General features: G+C 39.7%; 1 protein-coding gene and 2 long non-coding RNA genes across 4 annotated transcripts in view; 1 reads left to right on the top strand and 2 right to left on the bottom strand.

Moving 5' to 3' along the window:
* LMBR1 (limb development membrane protein 1) overlaps nucleotides 1-25,312 on the top strand; it is a 64,487-nt gene extending 39,175 nt beyond the window's left edge. Inside the window, exons 6-17 of the mRNA XM_080974178.1 lie at nucleotides 2,856-2,982; nucleotides 3,366-3,434; nucleotides 5,152-5,216; nucleotides 6,881-6,953; nucleotides 10,950-11,030; nucleotides 12,166-12,242; nucleotides 12,829-12,906; nucleotides 13,799-13,872; nucleotides 14,131-14,221; nucleotides 15,941-16,007; nucleotides 19,687-19,848; nucleotides 21,556-25,312. Of these exons, the coding sequence (XP_080830304.1) occupies nucleotides 2,856-2,982; nucleotides 3,366-3,434; nucleotides 5,152-5,216; nucleotides 6,881-6,953; nucleotides 10,950-11,030; nucleotides 12,166-12,242; nucleotides 12,829-12,906; nucleotides 13,799-13,872; nucleotides 14,131-14,221; nucleotides 15,941-16,007; nucleotides 19,687-19,848; nucleotides 21,556-21,641 (1,050 nt within the window). The 3' untranslated portion in view covers nucleotides 21,642-25,312. The remainder of the gene's footprint in view (nucleotides 1-2,855; nucleotides 2,983-3,365; nucleotides 3,435-5,151; nucleotides 5,217-6,880; nucleotides 6,954-10,949; nucleotides 11,031-12,165; nucleotides 12,243-12,828; nucleotides 12,907-13,798; nucleotides 13,873-14,130; nucleotides 14,222-15,940; nucleotides 16,008-19,686; nucleotides 19,849-21,555) is intronic.
* On the bottom strand, nucleotides 14,131-15,932 carry LOC308459204. Of its 2 annotated transcripts, XR_013977897.1 has the most exons (3): nucleotides 15,656-15,932; nucleotides 15,525-15,625; nucleotides 14,131-15,440 (listed from the first exon to the last, which is right to left on the bottom strand). It is a non-coding gene; the product is annotated as an uncharacterized lncRNA (long non-coding RNA). The 2 variants fall into 2 exon arrangements; XR_013977896.1 differs by having other exon boundaries at nucleotides 15,525-15,932.
* On the bottom strand, nucleotides 23,859-25,792 carry LOC308459183. Its single transcript, XR_013977865.1, has 2 exons — nucleotides 24,255-25,792; nucleotides 23,859-24,223 (listed from the first exon to the last, which is right to left on the bottom strand). It is a non-coding gene; the product is annotated as an uncharacterized lncRNA (long non-coding RNA).
* Nucleotides 25,793-26,584: the final 792 nt, after the last annotated feature.

Below are 26,584 nucleotides of genomic sequence, written 5' to 3'. Positions count from 1 at the left end.
GGGGTCGGGGGAGTTTTTTCTTTATCCCCCCCCCCCAAAAAACTAGGTGCGTCCTATGGGCCGGTGAGCCCTATGGGGCGAAAAATACGGTACTACTATAGATGTTTTCTTTAAAGTGGCATCCTTGCTGGCTTAGGGCTTTCTTTGCAACTAGTGGCTAAGGCTATTATTAAATTTGAAAATTTGAAAATCCTCGAACTATAAAAGCCACAATATAGGACATTTGATACTATGGTTGCTAATTAAAACTGCAGCAGCATCGGTGACTTCAGGGTGACTTCAGTACAGATCATGGGCAATTAATTTGCAACAACCCTGCCCATTCCTTTGCTGACAAGAAACAAATGAATTTACCTATTTTTGCCTCATTCATTTTTGCCTCATTTTTTATTTTTTTAAAGTCCTGGAGTGGTATTGGAATGCTAAATTATTGTGCTAGCATTAGAAAAGAATATTTTTATCAATATTTTCTTCCTAAGTACATCTCCTAGAAAAAGAATTAATCAGGTGCAAAAAGTTCTGGTTGGGTCTGTTTCATGGGTGTTTCTCAGATTTGCCAGTTGCATAGAGGGCAGTGCCAATAAAAAGTAATGTTAACATACATTGCAAGAGGCCAAGATGTTCTGCCAGAATTGTGTGTTAAATCCTGAGTTCCATAGAAACATGTCAGCTTATTGTTCAGGCCCCTCCTTTACTTTTTTAAAAGGGATATAACTGTTTTAGCTTCATTGATAATTTAGTGTACTTGAACTCCTGCAATGCTGATTCAGTTTGTTGAAATAGACAGCTTAAGTTTAAGATCTTTGAAAATTTTAATTGACCTTAATAATCAGTTTGAATTTTGTCACCTAATAAGGTTTAAGGTTTTGGTATTGAGCTATAAAGCCTTAAACAGTTTGGGGCCAGGATACCAGAAGGAGCTTGCTCTCCCTGTTTTTCAATGCAATCCTATGGTATTTAAAAAACACCTATCTTTGCTAATGCTTGTCATAATATCTCTTCCCTAGTTTTTATTTGCATTTTCTTCTTGAATTTTAAAATTTTGATAATTGTTCTACTACACCACTTCAATACTTGATGTGAAAGGTGGTATCAAAATATTTTAAAATAAATATGTATGCAAATATATTATTTTAAAATGACCCTTAGTCTAGTATTCTTATTTGATGTTTTGCTTCCTTTAATATATGTATATATTACTGCTGATAGATAGCACTTTGGGGCAAGCATTGTAGGATGTGTAGGTTTCCACCAGCCTACCAAGTTCATTTATTTTTAATGAACGAGAGACAACAATTTTTGTTAGACAGTATGAGGCTTCTGTATGTCATCCATCCATGCATCTTTTACCCTGAGTATATTCAAAAATTGTGTTGCTCCCCTTCCATTTAGGTCTGCTAACTCTGATTCAAGTTTCTTGACTCTCATGTCCCAATAGTGAATAATTGTAACAACAAAGGCAGCTTCTGTGATTTTCACTAATTTAATGAGGACACTAGCTACAAATGCATATTAATGTAAGCCTCAAGCATGACTGCAGAAAGCTCCAAATCTAGTATACCAACCTAACAAGTCAGGCTTTTCTCACAATTAAAAGAAATTTTATCTGTAGTCTAATACGCACAGTCTTGACAAGACTTGATATTTTTTTCATTTGATTCTGAGTCAATAATACTTAATATTTGTTAGTCAATCCATATAATTGTATGTGTGTGGTAGCCTGGTGTGTGTTCTGCTTCTACATATTCCTGGAATTTTCCAAAAGTACAAAAATCTGAAAATTTTAAGTCAAAAGTTTGATCCAGAGTCAACAGGGAACTGTCATCAGAAAACATATACTTCATGAATGGAGAGAAACTACCCTCTAGGTATAAGTTGTAAACACACTTATTGAGGCATGTCTTAATGTGTTTCAATTGACATAATAGTAATCCTCTTTAATACAGATTTATTAGGGGAGGAGAGAGGGCTTCTTTCTTAGTAATTATGCTTTGTGGCTTCCTAGTCTCTCATTGCTTCAAGACTGTAAAGTCAGCTGCCATTCATACATGAGCTGAAAAGTTACTTTACAGGCATATTCTGCTTTTTAGAAGAATTAATTATCAGGTCCTTTATGCGCCTCTGCAGGATGGCTGTAATTGTGAAAAGAAATGAGATAGACATAGGGAAATTGGATTTGGAAGTATAGAAGGATTTTTGAAGTGCTTTTATGAAAATGAAGCTAAGCTTTTAAAACTTGCAACCTTCTCTTGCTGAATTGAAAGTAGCCCTCTGGCATTGCTGGAACTTTAAAGTGAGGATCTGGGTGTCTGGCCCAGGAGAAACTGGTGTGTGTTGGGCCATGTTTATATCAAACCCAGCCATCTCCAATAACCTACATGCGAAGGAACTGGTATTACATCTCAAGTATGTGTAGTGCTGTGCTGTGCTCTTGAGGGTGTTCACATTGCAAGGAACAGAGCAGAAACCATTATGGTGGAAGACTGTAAATGGATTGGCACATTGTACTTGAGCAAACTAATGCCGGCTGGATTACATACCATACTTGGTTTTCCATTCTCTTGACTGGAACTGTAGATAACATTTGACCAATATCCTTTCTCAGCTGAGTGACTTAATAAAAGCAGTTTGTCATTTGAAAATGCTCCTGTGAAAATATTAAGATTTATGGAATAAAATTGTTAAAAACTGTGATGCCAGTTAGTAACTGTAAACTCTTGTCTGTGGCTTTAAAAGAAGAAAGTCTAGTTTAGGCTCTCAAAAGTCACTTATGGAAGGAAATATATGGTGATCAGCTGTGTGTGGGTCAATATATATTTGTGTGTGTTTTAACTGCAAGTTATTTTTTGTTACAGGGGATCAAAGCACGCATTTTGGAAACCCTTGTTATGCTCATTCTTCTTGCACTGCTTATCCTTGGAATCGTTTGGGTGGCTTCAGCTCTCATAGACAATGATGCTGCGAGTATGGAGTCATTGTATGGTACGGACATCTTTATAACATATTCTGTTGTTTTCAAAACATTGATATGAATAACTTGCAGTTCTAGGTTCTAACCACTGCGGCGAACAGAAGGTATGGGGAGTTGCATTTCTCTGCTCAGCAAGAGTCTTAATCGAGGCTAAGGCAACTTGACAAATATATGCATTCATAGGATAGATTTGTCCATGTCTTCAGTCAGCCACTGTTAAAGTGTTAAAGTAAATGTTTGTGGTCCAAAAATTTGTAAGCGTGGTAGTATAATTGTTTACGAAGACAGCAGCAGAATGATTGCACGGTGATCGGCATACTTTTTTCCCATGTTATTGCCCAAATGAGACAAAATAGCGTACAAGCTGAATCCATTTTACCTTTTTTATTTTCAGATCTTTGGGAATTCTACCTCCCTTATTTATATTCCTGTATATCACTGATGGGATGTTTATTACTTCTACGTAAGTCTTGCAGTATATACCAGAAGAGGAAGTAATGCATATGTAATTATTTTTGACGTTTTAGTATCAACGCCTTTATCCTTTCACCCCTGGCTATTGGTTTTTGACTAGTATTAACAACATTTGTTTATAAATGCGCTCACTAGTTGTGAAAACTTCAGTGCTGGAAAAACCATATCTTGGCATTCATAACAGCTCCTTTTCGTATGTAAAAAAAATGTAAAGACTTGTTTCTTATATCCCTCTGTTTTGAGTTTTGTCCATTATACAGAAGGGAAATTGGAGACCGCATATTTGAGAGCTAGCAAGGTGTCATGAAAAGTTACAATTGTAGTCTGCAGCCTATGAACAAGAGGAGACAGCATGCTTGCCAGTTGCCTGAACCTGAGCAACAAATAAACATCTCAGGACAAAGCTGCGTACAGCAGCTTGGGTGCCCCCAATGCGATATAGAGAAACAGAGGAGCCTGCCTTATGCCAGGTCAAACTTCACCAAGCTCAGAATGGTCTGCTCTGGGCCAGTGTGGTGTAGTGGTTAAGAGCAGTGGACTCGTAATCTGGTGAACCAGGTTCGATTCCCCGCTCCTCCACATGCAGCTGCTGGGTGAACTTGGGCTAGTCACACTTCTCTCTGAAGTCTCTCAGCCCCACTCACCTCACAGAGTGTTTGTTGTGGGGGAGGAAGGGAAAAGGAGATTGTTAGCCACTTAGGGTAATGATAAAGCGGGATATCAAATCCAAACTCTTTTCTTCTTCTTCTTCTTCTTCTTCTTCTTCTTCTTCTTCTTCTTGACTGGCAACAGCTTTTCAGGTCTCAGACAGCGATCTTTCACACCATCTATATGGCTTTAAAAGGGGGTTAGACAGATTCATAGAAGACAAGTCCCTCAGTGGCTTTTAGCCATGACAGAGGCCGTGCTCTGCCTCCACGGATGGTGCTCAGGTCCTCCTTACAGGTTTCCCGTAGGCATCTTGACCACTGTAAGAACAGGATACTGGACTACATGGGCCAGGTCTGATTCAGCAGCCTCCTCTTATGATGTTATGCTACCTTATATACTTTTGGCTGGAGATGCTGGGGTTTGAAGCCAGGCCTTCTGCGTGGCAAAGCGTATGCTCTGCCGCTGAGCTCTGTTTCTCTCCCAGTATATGCTCAGAGTGTAGAAGCATCTGTTAAAAGGGGAGGGATATTTATTTACTTATCTGCTAAGTATATTTATGTAGTCACACTGTGACATTGTTGTCTGGGCAACTTGCAGCATAGAAATACAAGCTTACAAACTGTATCTAATTTAACTTTTTACTTGAACAATAAAACTTCTACAAGATACTCCCAGGAAATTCATGATTGGTGGCAGAATATTGACCAGTAACAGGGTGGAGGTAGTTTCTCATAAATTGGACAAAACAACTCATCTTTGAATCATTTTCAGTTTTAAATTTCAGTGATATGAGAATAAGACAGAATAATAAAATGGAAAAAGGAAATGGATTTGGCCGTAATTCAGACAACTGTAAAGCTAACTCCATACCCCTACTAGAGTTTCTGACTTGCTTGAAAACAGCCAATGCCTATCCTGCATTGCAACAAATTATGAAACTATTGGGCAGAATGGAGCTTCTCTTGCTAACTACAATTGCCCGTTCCCTATATTAATTCTTTCAGATTCTGTTTAATGGAGTCTAGAACTGTGTTATCTTTCGTTTTCCTCCACAGTATGCACACCAGTGGGACTTTCACGAATGTTTACGGTGATGGGTCAGTTGCTTGTAAAGCCAACGGTAGGTGTTGCCTGCTTTGATGGAATAAGCAAATCCAAACAGGTCCCAAGCATGGGGGTGGGTGGGTTGAGATCAAGTAGGAGCCTGGTCTGGCCAGGCTGTAACCCCATTACCATGAGGGGATAATGAGGCTAAATTGTAATCAAATAAACCCATATGCTCTATATTTTGTTCAGTCATAAAATACTTAACTAGGCCCCGATAAACTGGAGGAAACATCTAAATGTCTGTTTCACACATATCCTACAGATATTTCAGAGACATTTCCACCTGAAAATAAATATTCCAAGTCCACTTGGAAAAGAGTGTGAAGTATCATCACTTACCTTACTAAAGGATATTTGCAACAAACAACTGCAGTTAGTTTTCAGTGAAGTGTGTATAGCCCTCCATACTTTTTGCACACTGCCAGGCTCTCTGTCAGACACTGAAATAAGTGTAAGCAAGCTTGCACTCATCAAAAACTGCAGTTATGGCACCTGGCTATTTTGTCGGTCAAGGGATCTAATGAGAAATTGATTTTTTTGGAAAACAATCTATGATTTTGCAAAGAAAAAGTGCAGAAAGATAAAGCTGTGAAATGAATCGATTTATTCGTAAAACGTTTGCTGCTGTGTTGGTACAATATGATAAAAAAAGCAAAACATTACTCCCTTTGTTAGGACCATTTTTTTTACAAAATAGTCAGCAAGCTTTGTAGAACTTTCATTGAGGCTGGAATTTGTGTTCTAACAAAATAGCAGAAATGAGGAGTGTTTGGGGGCATGGCAGAGAAACCTCAGTGTGCACCATGGTGCAATTTCAGAAAGGTATACAATTTAATTTCAGAATTAGAAAAATTTCTTTTATGATAACATGAAATTGTATGTATGGGATCATGGCAAGTGTGTGGAGAAGGCACATGTTAACATGTTTGTAACGGGCCCAAAAATATGGTGCTTGGGACCTGAATCCCAAACTAGAAAGTAGCTTTACCTAAAAAGTCTGTGTTTGACCAAGTTCTGTTAGAATCACAGATTCATAGAATCATAGAATTGGAAGGGACCTTGAGGGTCATCCAGTCCAACCCCAACAATGCAGGGATCCTTTGCTCAATATGGGGCTCGGAGCCACAACCCTGAGATTAAGATTCTCATGTGCTACTGACTGAGCTATCCCAGGCCAGGTGACTTAAACTGTAATACCTTTCTAGAAAAAATATTGGGTCTGAACAAACTTGAAAGTTTTTGTTTCATAGTCTTTGTTATAGGAAAATGCTTTTATGTTGTAACCTGGGTCCTACATATAAATAAATCTGTACCTGCATATTTTCAGAATTGTGGTCTTGACCTGTGTCGTCAACTGAACGTTTTTTTAACAAACCTTCCCCATATGTAGACAACATGAAGAATTTTTCTCATCACATAGGATCAATTCCATATGCACAAATTTAAAATTATCTATTGCGTTTGGGAACCAAGAGAAAAACCTAGGAGAATGTCAGAAGCATTGTTTTAAAAATAAACGTTGCCATTTTGGTCAGCTGAGGGCCAGTTCACACTTGGCCCAGTGGTATAGGTTGTCCTCATGCCTAGGCTCCTATTCCCTCTAGGTTTTGCACACGGTGAATTGTGTATGGACTACCTGTAATGCATATTTATCTAGTGTCTAAATTTCTGACTTAGATCCTTGAAGACTTGGATGAACAGATATATATCATCACCTTAGAAGAAGAAGCTATCATGAGGAGGCTAAATGGTAGGTATGTTTGATACTTGTGGTGGTTCTTCTTGTATCTGGTTGTATAAAGAGGCAATATTTTGACATTTCTACAGAAAGGATAAGCATTACAAGCTGCCACATTTCTTTTCGACAAAAACCTGCCTTTGCTTAAGGACAGGAAGCACTCTGAACGGTTTGTGGTGCAGGCAGCCATTTTAAGTAAAGGCAAAACCAAGAATATATTTCCTTGTATGCCTCCTTCTATGCCTCATTCTGGAAGTTGCTGCAGCCAAGCTGGTGCCAAACGCACTCTGCTTTCCTTTGGACCACATCGGTGAGGCCAAGAGGGGGGGGTCTTGTCATCTGGGCAGCCCAGGACCCCCATACACACGTCCCAGGCTTGCACCCTGGAGAGGTCACTTTGGTGCTGCTAATGCAGCGATTTGACTTCAGAACCACTGGAGGCACACTCCTTTGCCTCTCAAAACAGATGGATGCCAACCATTTCTTTACATGCTATGCAGAAAACGTTACAGGAAACTCACAGAAAGGAATACCATATTGTCCTTTTCCATCAGAGGGTATGCACATGCTGCTGGATTGTGGCCCAAGTGTTTGTGTACTGTTCTGGCAGTATAGAAATGAAGGTCATAAGAAGAAAAAAAACAAGAAACAAAAATAGGATGACAATTTCAATGAAGTGACATTGTTTTGAGGGTGATCTGGCTGTGACGTCTGTCACTCCATTGGTCGCCAAGGTTGATTGGGCCCTTGCTCCCTCACTGCTCCATGGGCATCCTTCCTGAAGCTGCAAGTTCGGTGGAAGAGGATGACTATCTCAGATTAGAATGAATGCACCGTTCTTCGGCCAAAGGCATATGATAGCTGTGCTGCCCTTCTAGAACCTCCAAATGAGCTCAAGGGCATTGCATGTCATAATGTAACCATAGAGAATCGTTTTATTTGTATAAGCATCTAAAATACAGAGAATTATAGTTGGAATTTCAAAGACTACCTTGAGATTTTTAGAGCAGAGCATCTGTTTCATTGAACAGGTTTACATGTTACCTTTAGCACAAATGTCAGTGAATTTCTTTGAAGCTACAGTGGAGTAATTATTTTTTCCCCAACTACCAAGTGTGATGTTATGATGGAACTGCACAATAATTGTTGCTGTGTATTTCATTATTGTTTCCTTGGGGTTCATGGAATGGTCATGGTTCCCTCCCCCCTTTCTTTCCTTAAGAGAAATCGTGTTTTGACACAATCGGTTTTGAATTCTGTCCTTTCAGGGAATCAGATGGGAAGACTAAAACATGCATTTCAGTTGCTTAGATGTTTTACTGTATAGCTGAGAAGCTTTGGAATATGTGTAGTTACTAGAGTCACATTCCCTTTAGTTTGACTATTTTCAACTTTTTGTGGACAGATGGGCCTGCTACAAAACATTGCAGTGCTGAGTGCTCCTGATCAGGGGGACAGCTAGTTAGTCAACCGCTGAGAAGGACCATAGCTTGGTGGTGAAGCGTCTGCTCCACATGTAGAAAGTCCCTGGTGTCCCGGGATACCAGACTGGTATCTCCAGGTAGGACTGCCTGAAACTGGAGAGTTGCCACCAGTCAGTCTAAACAGTAATGAGCTGGATGGACCAATTGTCTCATTGGGTAGAAGAAAGCTTCGTATGCTTCCTGCACTTCACCCAGCAATTGCTGGAGATACTGCCCCTATGACTAATCAGGACTTTGCGGGGAAGGGAAGTTAACCCTTTCTCCCATGCCAGTCCTGATGAAAATCCCCTCTCCCTGAAGAATTCCAAAGAACAGCTTTGGACTAGGAAGCTGCAGTTCCTGTTATCCTCAGTTGCAACAGTGTAGGATCAGAGGTGTTGGAACTGCAACCACAAAACAGGAAATGTTCTCCTCGGTTTTTTGAATAGGTTAGTTGGTTTGTGTGTTATAAATTCCCTGGGCTAAACATGGAACCTTTTCAGAATCTTCCTTTGTCTGTGGGGCAGTCAACTCAGTGGTGCTGTGGACCTTCGCTTGTCCCACTAATCTGTCCAAGAAAAACAAACACACCTGTTGAAGAACTGTGTCTTTGTATGCTAGTGAGAACTAACAAATACTGAACAAGGAAGTATTGAACACCTGTTTGCAAGTGTGGACACACATATAACAGATGTTAATCACATTTCTGGCAGAAACTCAGGTACTAGCATAATGAAGGACTATGGAATCTGCTTCTAATCCTGGAAAGAATGAGAAACTTTGGTAGCTATAATCTTCATAATTTCCTAGACGGTGGGATCTGAATCAGTAATATTTTTACTTCGGTTCTGGCTTAGCGGAATGCTTCTAGGAATCAAACTGAAAAAACTTAAATTATTATTAATCTCGTGTCTTTTAAAATGCCTTTTTAAGATCATGCCAATCATTAAAAACGCTTATAATTTATAAAATGTGAATTTTATATAACTTTATTTTCCCCATATGCTTTTTTTTTTGGTGGTGAGGAAATCATCCCTGCAATGGATGATCTGCCTAAACTTTCTTGTTGCGAAAGAGACTGGGTTGGCAGCAGTGTTTCTAGCATATTGTATTTCAATGCCCACATCATTCCTACACCAAAAGAATAAAGCTAGGACTTTCTTTATATTAAAAGGGAAAAGTTGCCTTTAGCTATTAGTTTTCCTGAATCCAAGGAGACGGGTGGGGCAGGATCAAAAATGCTTATTTGATCAAAGTTATTGGCTCTGAAGGTATTCTGACCTATGTAAGAAAGATGAAAGGTGTTGTTTTTATTGCGTACTAGTAACAGTGTAATTTTGAACTAATTGGTGTTGAACTGCCAATCACCTACAGGGAATGCAAATAGATACTCCTACAATTTCCTTTGAGGTACTGAAATATTATGTTGGGGCTGGAAGAAAAACAAAATAATACTGTTAAATTGACCTTAAATGAGCTGCTTTGTGGTTTTCTTGGAGAATCCCTTCTAATTTTTCATGACTAGTCTGGACATGTTCTGTCTACCAGTTTGATTTATTGGCTAGACAATGCAGACATTAAACTTTTGTGCTTGTTTGAAATGAAGTTGAGAGGCTGTAGTGCTTTGAATAGTTTGTGCTGTCTTTCAGAGTTCTGATGTGATTGCTCTAAAATGTTGCCTTGCTCTTTGGCAAAATATTGGGATTAGTGTTGCCTTGTTATCATCTCGGAGGAAGTTGTAAGACCTGTCATTTATGCGTCAGTGTAAATATTAAAGATTTGATGTATTTCCCATTAACACTGATGTGAAAATTACTGCAGATGCAGCGAGATTTGGTGAGCATCCAAACACCTGTATTGACAAATAAAGCTTCCTTTATACAGGGTAGCCCATTATTTAGCTCACTCTTCTCTGCTGCAAGGGGCAGCTGCTCTTTGAGGACTTTCCTAGCTGTGCTGTTATCCTCATTACTGGTGATGCCAGAGGTTGAACCTGGAACCCCATGCATACAAACATTATGCTCCACCTGTGATCTATGGTTCTGTTCCTGATGTAAAATGGTTAAAGAGGTGTTTGCCTTTTTCCATGTGGAAGCAGAGGGCAATTTATATTTTTGCAGATGGTCCACTGCAGGAAAGGTGCATCCTGGTTTCTGCAAAGAAAGGAAGGGCAATGGAAATGCCAAGGACTAGAAAAGAAGAAAAAAGCAGGAAAGAGGAAGGAAAACAGCAACTCTTTAGGATCCCAGGGATTCCGATAGTCTGGGATTCAAACAACTCATCAGTCACAGTTCTGATTTAACTCATTGGCTAAAAACATCGCTGGCAGCAGTCGGTGTGAGTCTTCTCACAGAAATCATTTAGAAGGTTGCTTGCACATTTTGCTTCATAACTTTATTGCTTGGAGGGCTAGCAGCTTCAGCTCATAGTCTTGGGCCCCTATTGGCATGGGCCCTGGCACAATTGCTTCTATTGCACCGTTATAATCCAGCCAGGTTTGTTTTAGTAGTCCTAACCAAGTGGCCATGTCTTTCTTCTTGAACAGGGATGTCTTCACCAGTGGAGTACAACACAAAGCAGCTGAAACAGGAACTAAGTAATGTGAAGAGTATGAAGACAAAATTGGGTAATTACATCGGGCCTTTTCTGTGGTTCCCTGTGTCTGTTAGTTCAGTTTAAAACTGTTTCTGGGTGGTGTTAGAAATGTGTGTGCTTATCATATCAGGTGTTATTACCAAGACGATCTCTTGTGTAAATAGGTTTTGTTAACATCACACTTCATGGCGGGAAACCCTGCAGTCCTGTAAATGGGTTTTGATTTATTTATGCCCTGTCTTTTTCCCTGATGGGACTCAGTAAATATGTACTTAATAGCTTTTAGTTGTTTTTAAAAATTAAGTATCCCAAATGATGATGGATGGATATAGTCACACAAGATAAGGAAATAAGAGCCCTACTGGATGAGACCAAAGACCTGTGTAGTCCAGCACCCCAATTCCCATAGATGCCTCTAGGGAAACCCACAAATAGGTCATGAGTGCAGTAGCCCTTTCCTGCTGCTGTACTTAACCAACTGGTCTTCAGATGTATTCTGTTTCTGGTCCTGGATCCATCATAAGCCTTATCCTCCCATTCATTCGTCTAAGCACTTTTTATAGCCACCTGAGTTGGTGAGAATTGCCACACCTTGTAACAAATTCCATGGGTTGACTACGCTTTTGGAAAATTATATTAAAAGAGGAAATAAAACACATATACATTCTTCTGTCAATGGGATGTTAGCTCTTTTTGATAAGCTTTTTGCATGTGATGTAATCTGCATTAAAAAGGGTACCATTGCAGACTCCATACAGGGAGCCAAATGTTTGAATGTTCCAAGTGCTTCCTCATATGTGAAGCCAGATTGTTGGGGAAAACATTCCAGAAAGATGGGTAGGTGGTTGATGTCCCCAAAATGAATCCTTCCAATACTTTGTCTGGTCATGGTTAGGGACAATTTAATAGTACGCGGAGCAATGTGTGTGCCACTTATTGCCTGGCAGGGCAATATAAATGACCTAGAAATTGCTCCTGAGACCAGAGGTAGGCAAGGAAGTTGTCCTTGGAATTCCACAGTAGTCTTGCTTACAATATTAATCGGGGCTGCTTTTAGTTAAGTGTGGTGGATCTATATCTTAGAGAACTTCTACTTTCAGAATAGGAAAAGATGTTTGTCTCTAAACACCTTAATATAGCAAGTTGGCTTATTTTTCTCTTAAAAGAACGACGGAAAAAGGCTTCAGCTTGGGAGAGGAATCTTGTGTATCCAGCTGTAATGATCCTGCTGCTAATTGAAACTGTAAGCTGTAATTTCCTTCCATTGCTTAAAACCCATCTGTCCTTTTGAGATTAGTGATCTTTTTCATGTACGTGTGTGAGCTGAGTAACAAAAATAATAAGGAGCTGTTTTTGTCTTCCTAAGCCAGTGGTTCTCAAACTTTTTTCTCTGGGCCTGGGCCACACTTCCAGAATAAAAATTTGCTTGTGCCACACCAATTTTTTTATTGATAAGAAGTACATTGGAAAACAAAAAGAAAAAACTTCTATTTGTGCTTGATTTATAACATAGAACACAACTACTTTATAATATGATTGTGGGACATCCAGAGACTATAAAACAATTATATTGATGTGATATGATACTATACTACACTGAAATGTTTAAATGTTTCTTGGATTGTCCTTGAATCTTCCTGCCACACTTGCCACCCTCTTCTGCCACACCAGTGTGGCAGGCCACACCCTGTGGGAACCACTGCCCTAAGCCATTAGCACTCAGTTTACTTCTCCAGTACAGAGGGGGATTCCTCAGAAATGGTAATCAGTGTGAAATACAGCAAATATTTTTGAACCTTCATGACTTGATGTTTCTTTTTCTTTTTAAGGCAATCTCTGTCCTCTTGGTTGCTTGCAACATTCTTTGCCTGCTGGTTGATGAAACTGCAATGCCAAAGGGGTCAAGGGTAAAGTGTTCTTCTTTTGTGATATTAACACCAGCAAAAGGCACATTGACAGCACAATCTAATGCATGCCTACTTGGAAAAGTCCCATTGAATTCAGTGGGCTTCAGGAAAATGGGTATAGAAATGCAGACCTGTGTTCAGAAGTATGAATTCTGTCCCTGACTTTAAGTTTAATAGCAGTCACACAACTTCAAGTTTTCATATTGTGAAGTGTGCTTCGCACATTGTTTGGCATGTGGAACATATCTAAATAGAATAAAAGGAACAATCTCAATAATCAGTGTCAGAAGCAGCAGCATATGTGTACAGGTTAATAATGCACAGAGCTGTTTGTTTGTCACCATTAACACCACCGCTAGTGGGTAAAGCAGTTTAAAGTGGCATGTATCTAAAGCAACAGGGATCACATCAGCAGCAAGACTGAACAAAGCCCCAGTTGTGTATAGTCACCCTTCTTTATATATATCTTAGTTATATTGTGACTTTTCTGTGTTACTCTAGTTACACATGGAGCATGATTTAGAAAGAGTTGCATTTGCTGTTGAGACTGCAGTAGCCAGTAAGGCAAGCTGCTTTACAATTGCCCTGGTTTCCCTTTATTTGCGCCAAATTATTTGTGCATTTCAATATTTGTTCTGAATGTGCACATTGGCATTCTAACATAGCTCATCTGGATGGAAAATAATTACGTTTTGAAATGTCTGGCTCATGTTTTCAGCCTTGATAGTGTGCGACTATTAATGGCTAGGGATTAGCTTAGTAAGAAGATTATCAGAAAACGATGCTTCATAACTCTTCATTTTTAGTACTTCTGTCCAATGCACTTGAGATTTTATGGGCAGAAAAATAATAGTGCTCTCTGTGTAATGCTTTTGTTTCTTAAATCTTGCAGGGGCCTGGCATAGGAAATGCCTCTCTGTCCACATTTGGTTTTGTGGGAGCAGCACTCGAGATCATTTTGATTTTGTATCCTTTCTTTCAGTAGGCGTTCTTGTCTGTTAACAAGTATTCTGTTTAATTTTCTGGGACGCTGTTAATTTACTAAGACACTTGCCTAGAAGAGAGAAAATGACAGGCCGGCCATTCCCATGCACTCAAAAGTGGTTGTTATTTCTCTCTCTCTCTCTTTCTCTCTCTTCCCCCCTTCCCTTTGTGGTGCTTAAGTCTTCTAGGAGTCTGAAACCGGCATTCTTTAGTGGTTCTTTTATTCCTTGATTCTCACAGCTATCTAATGGTCTCTTCGGTTGTTGGCTTCTATAGCTTACGTTTTTTTGGAGATTTCACTCCCAGAAAGGATGACACAACGATGACAAAGGTAGGTTAAAAAGTCTGAGGTGGTGATGTCTCCCTCCTCTTGCTTGCCCATTTCTTCCACCCAAGGCAAACCTGACTCCCACAGATGGTAATTGCTCTGAATGGCTCATTTGTGGTGATTAGTGCTTGTAAGTTGCGTAAACAGACTAGAAGATTTTTTTTCAGGCCCTGAATGGTCTTGAGGGGGAGGGGAAGGAAGGAAAAGCCTTGTCCTGTTTAGTTTGGATGGCGTCCATTCACTTGTAAAGTGCTGGAATGGCCAAGCTTGTTAACTAGCCATAGAAAATCTGTTGAAGGGTTCCCTCCCCTCCTTGTATTGCTAATGAGTAACTTTGTGCAAACTGTACTTTAGGAGCTTCTTTGAAATGCAAAGAATTTGGTTGCTACAAGTAATGCAGGCAAATTAATTCAAATTGAATAACTAAATCGGAAGTAGTTTTATTCAGCAACACTTTTTATTCTGAGGCTACTTTGACTTTTCCAGAACTTTATAGTGGCTTTAGAACTAGTGTTGTGGTGTACACATTAAAAAGTCATTCCCACAAACAGATCAAAATTATTTAAACTGAAAACCTACTGGCTATTAACTTCTGAATTTTTGAGATCCCCTTTCTCCTTCTCTCCTTCCTTTTTTGTATTCAAAGAATTGGAGAAGGGGGAAATATTTGCTTTCATCTTGCAAGCAATTCTTGAAAGTGGGAAAGTAAACAACTATAGATGATCCTTGATTAAAAATGTTGAGGAATCCCAATATATATGCTCAGCCCCTTCACATACAGCACGTTAGAAAAATGCTCATCACATATTTATGTAATCCATGATTAATGTGTGAGTGTCAGATTCAACTACCCACTGCGTAAACGGAAGCCAGTGCAAGGACTCCCTCTAGTGCAGTGGGGCTTCCCCCCTCCTTCCCCCTGTGACTCCCTCAAATCTGCTCTGGAGACTCAGGAGACTCCAAGAACAGTGCGAAGGAGATGATTCTGTTGGGCAAGGAGAAATATTTGCATTGATGGAACAGTCTCCTGGATGCTGTGTTGAATTACCCCCTAAATCTTGAACATGTAAGCAAGTGTTTATAGAAGTGGCCTTAAATGCCATAAACTATACAGTGATTTGTATACCTGTAGTGTTCTTTCAGCCCCCCGGCTTCAGCACACAGAAGGATGCCCATTACGGTTTCATCTCGTGATCTGCAGTGGTTCTTACTACTACTACTACTACTACTACTACTACTAATAATAATAATAATATCTTTATTGTCATTGCCCCCTTCGGGGACAACGAAATTACTAGCAAAGAACCCAAAGATTCCTTTGGGACCAAAAACAGCAGCAAGTCCAGCCTGCTGCTCATTTCAACACAGAGACCAAATGCCGTTCTGGATGCACAGAGGCTGGAATCTCTGTATCTGGGAAGCCAACATAACATTCACTGTTATGTTAAAAAGCATCTGTGGCAGAAATAGGGGCTTAGTTTGCTTTCTTTGTGCTTGTATGATACAGTATATGCCAATATCTAAAGTCCCTGTGGTCTATATAAAATGTTTTAGAGGAGACTTGAGCAATATTTGAGAAATGCAGAGGAAACATTAACCTTAGAGATGGGCAGATTTTAAAATCAAATTAGAAGAACCTGGGGTGTGTTTTCAGTGCCTTACTTGGTAGACTTAGAGCTCATCAATCATATTGAAATACTTTTTTTTCTTTTGTTCAAACAGATAATTGGGAACTGCGTTTCGATCTTAGTCCTCAGTTCAGCTTTGCCAGTTATGTCAAGGACACTGGGTAAGTCTTATTTCTGTTTTTTAGAGAACTCTTTATTGAGGTGTATGTAGTTGTCATTGCCTACAGATCAGTAAATGGTTTCAGTCATATTTTCAGGAAAGAAAATCTAGGTACAACTTGAGTGTCTTATAAAAACAGCTTTCTGAACATACTTTGCTGGAGCTCTTAAGCCAGTGCAGACTCTGATCATTCTTCCCATGTCAGCGCCATACTTTGAGCATTACTGCTGGGGTTCCAGAAACACAAGCAGCAATGCCTAAGTTTCCTTGTAAGCCTGTGGCTTGGGTGGTAGGCCCTAAAGGGACAGAGTTAAGAGGAAGTACCCTGGGAAAAGTCAGCATATATTTGCTTAGTAGCACACCCTTGCCTTCTGTGTAGTGTAAGGAGGAAATATAGACAGTAAGAATCTTATACCGACAAACCTTGGGATTTGTGTGTGTCGATGTGTGCACAGACTTTATGGCCTGATTTCAAGCAAATTGTCCTCCAAGTGTGGCTAGCAAAGACTAAAAATAAACCAAAGCATAAATATTAGCAGTAAAAGGACAGGACAGCAAAAGCCTAAAACACAGCTGTAGTCTAAATTTCACAGAGCTCAGTGGTAGTTTCCCACCAGCACCTGAAATCTGCCTCTGTGACAGGAATGGAGCAACTGATTCAAAGTGCCCCAGTTCTGAAGCTGAGTAGCCTGCCCTTGATTGATGGTATCAAAAGCTGCTGAGAGGTCTAGCAGTATTAACAAGGCCATACCCCTGTGTCCTTCAGGCGTCAGGGCAACCAAGCTAGTTTCAGTGCTAAAACTAGTCCTGAAGTCAAATGGAATGTAGACCATCAGGTTTGTCCAAGAATGCAGTCATGCAGTTTGGAGGCCAGTGTAGGACAATGGATAGGTCTGAGGTTGGTTGTGGAAAATCTAGATTCAGGTTTCTTCATAGCCACAAACCTCAGTGAGGTGGTCTTGTTGAAAAGCCACACAGAGTGCTTCATAACACAAACGGCCTTGTCATTGCGATAATAGGAAAACAGCTGCAGCCACAGAGAACAAAACTAATATACTTGGGCTATTACAATAGGCTGTACATTGTGCTGCCTTTTGCAGACAGTCTGGAAATTGCAAGTAGTTCAGGTTACAGCTGCAAGGCTAACTGGGGTGGGTGGTGGGATCATAGTCCCCTTTGCTAGACTGGCCTCAGTGGTCCTCCATCTTCTTTCTGAGCTCAGTTCAAAGTCTTGGTGCCCTTTAAAGCCCTTCATGGCTGCAGTGCAGTGACAGAAGCTATCATTTGTGAGCTTCCGCTCCGGATTTCCTGGCCTTCTGAGGTGTGGTTTATAACAGGACAAGAGCACTTTTAGTTGTGGGACCACACTGCCCTCGTTTTGGAATATCCTCCAGGAGACTTGCCTGGCACCATATTGTTCTTTTAATGTTTAGATTCTGAGGTTTCTGAAGACCATTTCAGAAGTGCAGGATACAAATAAGACATCTATAAATAGTTAGCAAATATGAGCTTTTCCGTCATAACTACTTGCTAGACAAATATGAGCTTTTCCGTCATAACTACTTGCTAGACAAGTAGAGAAAACGAGGGAAACCAAAGGAAAGTAGCATCAACAACCTAGAAAGAGCTACTTGAGGAACTCTCAAATGTTTGATCATGCCTCAAGGCATATTTTCCCTTTAATGGAGCAAGCCCCCTGTGCTATTCCACATACTGCTTTTGAAAGTCTCATCAGTTTATCAATTTTTCTTAACTTTTAGTGCACAATCATTTAAATAATGAAGTGAGTAATTGCAGCCATTAGGTGTTTCAGCCTTAAAAAATGTGAGGGGTAAAAATAGGTCTGTAATCTTTTGCTGCTGAGGCTTTCTAGGGGGGTGGGAAACCTTATATTCATTGTCAACTGGCATGAAGATGACCTTCTTATAGAAAATATAATCAGGGGAAAAATGAGTGTGCGCACATGCACACAAGAGGATGTGTCATTGCTGCTACACAAAAAGCAAATTAAAGGCAAGACTTCGTAGTTCCCTGCTGAGGGACACAAATGAAATTCCTATATTGTTTGCCATAGAGATAAAAGGAAGGCTAAAACTGCAAAGATGAACAGTTAAAACACAGCTAACAAAATGCACATACACAGCTGTCCAAACAGGATTAGTGGAGTGCATTAGGGTACAGTGAGTCATGTGGTGCTTTGCAGAATCTCAAAACGCACCACATTGGATGCTGTGAAGCTTTTCATAGTATGAGTAAAGCAGGCTTCTGGGTGATAAAATGAGGAGGGCTCTTGTCATAATGGGAAAGTAAAATTATCTGTATTAGAACATTCAGTGACTTTCACCCCACCATCAACCTAACAATGAACTAATCTATGCAAGAAATGCATTTTCTGGACACTTCTATAAAAATACAGGATGGGTACATAGACACCACCTTATACCGAAAACCAACTGACCAACAAACATATCTACATAATTCCAGTTACCATCCCAAACAATCAATTGTATATAGCCAGGCTCTACGTTACAGCCGCATCTGTTCCAACTCTACAGACATGGATTGTCACCTAAGAGATCTACAGCAAACCTTTTTGGAACTAAAATATCTGCCTGATGAAGTTAAACAACAGATCAACAAAGCCAGACTGATACCCAGAGAGAATTTGCTGCAAGGCAGACCCAAAAGAGAAAATAACAGAACACCACTAGTAATGACATACAGCTCCCAAGTTAAAACAGTTCAAGATTTACAACCTCTCCTAGACAATGACAGTTCTCTTTCTCTCTGGGAGGAAGACCTTTCCTTGCCTACAGACAGCCACCCAATCTTAAACAATTCCTCACCCACAATAACACAGCAACCAGACTTTACATGGACACTGGTACCAGAACCTGGAATAAACCCAGATGCCAATTTTGCTGCCACATACACCCAGACAACACCATCACTGGACCCAGCAACATCAAACATACCATCTCAGGCCTATTTAATTGCTCATCTTCTAACATTGTGTAAGCTATCAAATGCCAGCAGTGCCCTTCAGCTCTCTATATTGGACAAACGGGCCAAACCCTACACCAAAGGATAAATGGACATAAATCTGACATCAGGAATCACAAGACAGAGAAGCCACTAGGAGAACACTTCAATCTCCCAGGACATTCAATACAGGATCTCGAAGCAGCTGTCTTATTACAAAAGAATTTCAGAAACAGACTTGAAAGAGAAATTGCTGATTTACAACTTATTACTAAACTATGGAGAGACCTGGTCTGAATAGAGATATTGGATTCTTGTCTCATTACATATGCTAAAGCTATTTTTGGTCATCTGCATCCTATCCCTTGCTTTTTCCTGTAGGACTAATTGCAGTCGTAAACAGTCAACAGATTTATCATACCCATTGAGCCAATCACCCATATCCTACTACCCTTCTGAGAAAAACCCCACCCTCCCTCCCACTACATATAAGGGTCTGGTGACTTCTGTTTCAGTGTATCTGAAGAAGTGTGCATGCACACGAAAGCTTATACCAGAACAAACGTAGTTGGTCTCTAAGGTGCTACTGGACAATTTTTTAATTTATTTCGATTAAAGTACTTGGCGGTCATTTTTCAATCTTAGATATCACCCTCATTCGCTTTTCTGAATTATGTCACATTCTCTCCCCCCTGCAGGTATTACCAGGTTTGATCTCCTTGGAGACTTTGGAAGGTTTAACTGGTTAGGAAATTTCTACATCGTGCTATCCTACAATATCCTCTTTGCCATTGTGACAACCCTGTGTCTGGTTAGAAAGTTCACCTCTGCAGTTAGAGAGGAGCTTCTCAAAGCATTAGGTAACATTTGTTCTCTTTCGTTTGATAGCCATATTGTGCATAATTTGAATTTAATTTAATTTGAATTCTAGAGTTATAGGGAGAGTAATTTGCCTGGTGTGGGTTTCCAGCTTCCTTCATGTGGTATAAAAAGACATACGTGGTGAGTGGTTCTGTGTTGAGTTCACCTAGTTTATTCCTTTTAAGAAAACTATTTGTTTGCTTTTATCCCATCTTTCTGTCAAGTGGTGTCAAGACAACTTATAATGAAGCAAAAGTAAAAATAAAAACAACTAGAACAACTAGTTGAACCAATTGTTTTGCATACTTGAGTGTCCATAGCAAGCCAGCTTATGAAGCCAAAAGCCTGTTTGAATAAAAGCTTTATCTACCATCAGAATGTTATAATAATAATAATAATAATAATAATAATAATAATAATTTATAAAAATAATAAAATTATTATTATATTAGTTGTGATCTGCAAAGCCCTACACAATTTGAGGCCAAGTAGTTCTCATGATTTAACAGCCAGTACTTTTGAATTTTCCCTGGGAGCAGACTGGTACCAAATGAAGCTCTTGTAATATGGGAGTTGCATGCCACCTACAGCTTGCCTTGTTCAATAGCCTGGCTGCAATATTCTGAAGCAGTAGAACTTTCACTGTTCAGTCAGAGTCATGAACAGCACATCACAGTAGTTCATATAAGATGTAACTAAGGAATGTGTTGACACAATCAAATCCACTAACACTGAGAGTGGGCACAGGATATTTCTTATCAGGTTTTGACATGCCAATTGGTTTGCTTTGGATAATGATGCAAAAGCTGGAAAGCTTTGAGGTGGAAATTAAGGAATTGCAACATTAGAAGACCATCAGAGACTCATGGACAGAGATGTTTTGAGCAGATGAATGTTCTGTTCTGTTGTGCTTTTCAAACTGCATGATGTAGTTTATTGTTCTACAGTTTTTGAGGCTTATTTTGTTACTTGAAAATTTAGTAATAATGAAATTGCAGATGTATGAATTCAACTTCACATTAGAAATCAATAGACAAAGCCATGTAGAATGTTCAGTATTTGTTGTGTGAAAGTGAGATGTGATGGAAAGCTCACATACAGCTCCCCTCCCCCTCTGTCATGACTGATAGAATTTAAATTTGTATAATGATGCCATGACATTCTGCTTCTCCCATCAGCAACCAAATATTTAGACCTGGGGAGAGGAAATACCGTATTTTTCGCTCTATAAGACGCACCAGGCCACAAGACACACCTAGTTTTTGGAGGAGGAGAACAAGAAAAAAAATATTCTGAATCCCAGAAGCCAGAACAGCAAGAGGGATCGCTGCGCAGTGAAAGCTGCAATCCCTCTTGCTGTTCTGGCTTCTGGGATAGCTGCGCAGCCTGCATTCACTCCATAAGACGCACACACATTTCCCCTTACTTTTTAGGAGGGAAAAAGTGAGTCTTATAGAGCAAAAAATACGGTACCTCCTATTATGACTTTACAGTGTTTGCAAGGGGCAGTTAAGTTGCACAGATGCTGTTCTTGTGCCATTTATAATCCTGTCTAGTTTCTCATGTTCTCAGATAAGGTCTCCACAGAAAAAAATCTTCAATTTATTTATGTACTGGAACGAAGCCTAATGTGATTTTGAAAACACCTATACTTGTCAGAAGTGAAAAAGAAATTTAAATGTACTATCTTTTGAAATGTTTTGCAGGTTTAGACAAGCTTCACCTCTCACACAATGCAAGAGACTCTGAGGCTGCAAAGCCATCTGTAAACGGGCACCAGAAAACACTGTGAAAAGCAGGTGGTGGAACCGAGCCCTTTTGACTTCATGACATTCCTGTCACTTCATAGCACTTGTTTTTGTATTGCTTTTTCTTGTTTGTATATTGGGTCCAAGTTGATAACAAAAAAAATGCACCCAAGAAAGCTGGGTGTATCAGACTGTACTCTCTTCTTGCTCAGATTGATCCATGTTAAATTACTGTGTCAGAATTACTGGCGCAGAATTGTCTTGAAACCTGGAAGCGGAAAAGAAAACTCCATTCCTCTTTGGATACACCTCCATATTGATCTATCAACATATTAGGCCAAGAATCTCCCGAGCATAAATTTTGCTGAAGAATTAGGCTGGGTGTCTGAGATGAGCCTTGCTAGTTGAAAATGGCAAATCCTTTACTAGAGTTGCTGCTTTTTCAGTAAAATTGCATTATGAAAACGGACAACTTATAGAGAATATGGTAAGATCCAGGATCAGTACATTCATTGCCCGTCTGATGAGTTTCCACGGTCATTGTGTCTTAAGATACCAGCAGTTCCTGGTTCTACATAACAAAGTGGCCTACAGTTATCACTAAAGGTAACTTCCACTGAGACTCATGAATTACACAATAACGTAACCCTAGGTTGCAGTGTTAAATTGTAATTTCACAGACCTCTGATTGTTGTGTACATAATCATGCATTTTAGGGCAACCACACAACTCCATTAAACACACAGAGAATTCTGTTCATTCCCTTCTGTGTAATGTGTCGCCTTATATGCATAAGCAGTGAGAAAAGGATACAATAGCACACAACTTCCACAAGTGTTAAAACAATTATCCCACTCTAGATGCCCTGGGTTAAGTGTGCAGTGCATTCTAGTTCATTAGAATAGACCATTTTTTCATTATTTCCTTTGTTGATCTATCTTTTTAAAAAACATGGAGTAATCAGGTAGCAGATTATAAACTCCAGTTTTTAAAATATGAAAATATAGATTCCAATTAAGGCATCAATTTTCATTGATATTGTTACACTTTAGCAAATCTTGTGTGTAACATATGAATCTGAAGGAAGTTAGCATACATACTGTGAGTAGAGGTAAGTAGATTGTAAAGGCTAGCATGACATTTTATGAAACTTTGCTGAAGGTTTGTAGTTCTTGGATGATGAAGTGACACTGGCCATTCATAGATGAGCACATTTTATAAGTTAGATCCCATAAGGTTAACTGGATCTTCACAACTTTAATGTTTTACCTCACTTTGAAAATATCAGTATTATATTAATCTCATTAAGTCCAAAACTGGGTTTTAATGTGTTGTACAATTTTGAAATAATTCTGCAAATTATCCTGCTTTTTAAAAAAGTTCAGAATGTTACTAGATTCATTGGGGCTCACAAGCATTTTCTACACTGTTTGAAATCAGTGTAGAGTTCCTGGATAATAGACACTATTCTAAGTTTCATATGATTTCTTATGAAAATTAATCTTGCATTAAATTTTGGAAGGTAGCATTTATAGTAAATACATTATAGAATTTTTTCTAATATTGTCAGTGGAAATGACAAATAGAACAGATGCAGGACAGAACTTATTTTCATACAAATGTTTCTGGGAACTGGAATAAATTGTAAACTGGGGGCTTTTTGCCACAGTGGAAGATGTAGAGAAATCGACTCACTCAGTGACATTGTTAGGGTAATCAGATTAAGCCAGGATATGCACAAGTGCTGTCCACCACATACAGCACCCTGCACATAAGTGGGGAAAGAAGCCAGGAAGCTGTAGTTATGATTTAACTATAACTTCACATCACATGCAAATAGGAAAATGGCTTCTGAACAAACCAGCCAACTTGTGGATAAGCTCGTTTGGAAGCTGTTAAGCAAGGGAAGTTGCAATGAACTTCTACTTCCTGACTTGTTTTTCCATTCACATTCACAGCATTTGATTATCTGAACCAAGCCCAAGAGTTTAGATATTGAGACCTTGTATCTCAATTTGAAATGGTAGTAATTGGTTTTAGGATTTTTAGTGTGCTTGGCACCTCCACTCAACACCACATTGAAACATAATCGTTCATGTCATAATAGTAATATGCCTACAGAAAAAAAATAAGTGGATTCTGTATAGTAAAGGTACATCAACAGTATGCTTATTACTATAGCTACTGCAGTCAACATATAGATGGATCGAACTGAATTTGAAAGTATTTGTGATTCTGTGGCTATCATGCTTTGGACAAAGTTCTTACCAAATTACTGAGAATTTTAATCCATGTTCTTCATAGGTAGAGAGTTGACTTAGACAAATTTGCAAATTAAACATCAAAGACAATAAATGCAGATGGCATGAGGAATCTTCCGTAAGTACCTTAATAAACTTGGGTTAGTTCACCTGTAAGTGCTCTACTGTACAGCCCCATTCAAATCAGGAGCTGTGCAAGAGGAAATGCTTCCCTGAAAATGTTGCCTTTGGTTATCCTGGGGTGGTTTGCATTAATGGTACATGGTATGAAACCTGCCCCCATCCCCAAAAGTCATTTGATTAGTGAAGGCTCCATCTCAATTCTTGTAATTTCTTAGGATCAGGTGTGCAACATATCCTATGTACTGGTGTGCATCTTGATCAGGGGTGGGGTACTTTCTTTCACTCTCAAGGGCCACATTTGGGACAATATTTGTGGTGCTAAATAGGCCAGTGATGGGTAGGACCTCTTCCTCCCCTTCCATTCCCCGCCCCCTCCCAGCCGCTTGCATGAAATTAGGCCAAAGTCTAAGCTGTCCCCTGTAAAGTTTTAATGCCTTTGGCACGAAAATAGGAGGGATATATCTAGTAATGTTACCAGTGCCATTGCAGCAAATCATTGTTTCCTGGTGATACAAGAATACAGGCCATCTCACCCTGTGAAATTGAAGTATAACCTGGCTATTGCTGCCTCCCACTTCCAAACTTACACAAAAATCCACAATGCACCACCCTGGAGATGCATGTGAAATAAGAGTCACTAGAAGGGGGACAGATTCAGCACTCCCCCCCCCCCATTATAAATATATGTGGTGGTCTCCTCTTCCTTGACTTTGTCCATGTGAAATTGTTAAAATTGTCATTTTATCCCTCAGTTGAAAATTATTTTACAGATGAAGTTCTACTTTCAAATATAGTGATAAAAATTACACATAAATACTTAAAGTTATAAAGGCTTAAATGTGTTTAAGTAGATGGTATTAGTAATTCTTTGATGGATACTAGTAATGTATTCCTAGTGGTTTGACTTGTGTAGTCAAGTGTTTTGTACCTTTTTTTAAGGTACAAAAACCTCTACTTCAGTCATAAACCATCTGCCTCGTTATGAGGCTAAAGCACAAATATGCTTTTCTTGTATGAGCTAGCTGTATATCAAATCAGACCAAAAATGTATGCAAGTTAAGTGTCTTAAGTGCGCCATTGTTTGGCTTTCTCCTCCACTGGTACACGGTGTTAACACAGCGTGACAGAATTGTTGTTGCAAAGTCTGAGCACATCTTTACTCTCTAGCTTTTTAAGCTAATGTCAAGCAGACATAGAGGGGTTATTTAGAAGTTGGCTTTACTAGGACACTTTGTTTACAGATTGTAATGTGACGTTTACCTTCACCCCTTTCTCCAATCTCTTTTACACAGTTGCCTGTTTTACAGTGTCAATTAAAGGATTTGACAATATGTTCTTCTACAGCTTACTTCGTTCAGAGGTGTTTCATTCAGCTCAAGCTTCATAATGGCGCACCTTGTCTTCTGTTCACTTAAAACACTTTGACATTGTGTACAGCCTGGTATTGAGAACATCTCACAGATGTTCTGCCTCTGCACTGAGATTTTTCTGTTCTCCTCTTAGGGAGCTTGTGAACTTTCTTCAGAAGAAATGGGGAGTGGGTAGCAATGTATGTATTTGTTTGTATGTATGGGTGAAGTTTATGGACAATAAGATACGCCACCTTTACAGATCTTTGGGGTGTACCATTAATGTGCCCAGGAACACTTTTTAAATAGAGGATGGATGAAAGCACATCCAGGTAGGGGAAGACATACATCCCATGATTTGAAAGCTGACCACAAGCAGAATCTTGAAGAAAGCTCTGGAAGACTAGGAGTGCTGGCTCCTCTCCTCACTCCTGTACAATACCTTTTTGATGCATAGTATAAGGAGGTGCTGGGTGGCACTGTGGGTTAAACCACAGAGCCTAGGACTTGCCGATCAGAAGGTCAGCGGTTTGAATCCCCGCGATGGATTGAGCTCCCGTTGCTCGGTCCCTGCTCCTGCCAACCTAGCAGTTCGAAAGCACGTCAAAGTGCAAGTAGATAAATAGGTACCGCTCCGGCGGGAAGGTAAACTGCATTTCCGTGCACTGCTCTGGTTCGCCAGAAGCGGCTTAGTCATGCTGGCCACATGACCCGGAAGCTGTACGCCGGCTCCCTCGGCCAATAAAGCAAGATGAGCACCGCAACCCCAGAGTCATCCACGACTGGACCTAATGGTCAGGGGTCCCTTTACCCTTTACCTATAAGGAGGTAAAACCAGTGTATTCCTATTTAGTTCCTTTCTGACTAACCTCTTGTGTAAAGAGGTTCCTTCTTGAGTAGTCAGAAAGGAACTAAGCAGAAAGACACTGGTTCCATCTCCAAGTGAGTTGGAATTCTGTTCTAGCATTTCCTCATTGCCTTTGTACTGGTGCTGTCTTTTCTAGCCCCAGTCTCTAGCCTGTTGTCATACTCACATCACGGTGAGTGTAGGGAATAAAATTATTTTGAGTATATTTGGCTTGTGCCTCACTCACCTGGGCAAGGAGCACATGCTCAAATCTTGCAAGTATTGCCAGAAATGGGAAAAAAAAAAAGCTTGCTGGCTTCATACAAAGCATTTCTAAGCTATTGAGAACTACCTCAATTGTCTCTTTACTTGCTTGCCTCCTATTCCCATCTCTTGGTGAGCTTGTT

The sequence above is a fragment of the Podarcis pityusensis genome (assembly GCF_964106645.2).
Source record: "Podarcis pityusensis genome assembly, chromosome: 12".
NCBI lineage: Eukaryota > Metazoa > Chordata > Lepidosauria > Squamata > Lacertidae > Podarcis > Podarcis pityusensis.
Note: the sequence above shows the minus strand (reverse complement) of the source record. Positions and strands in the feature narration are given on the sequence as shown.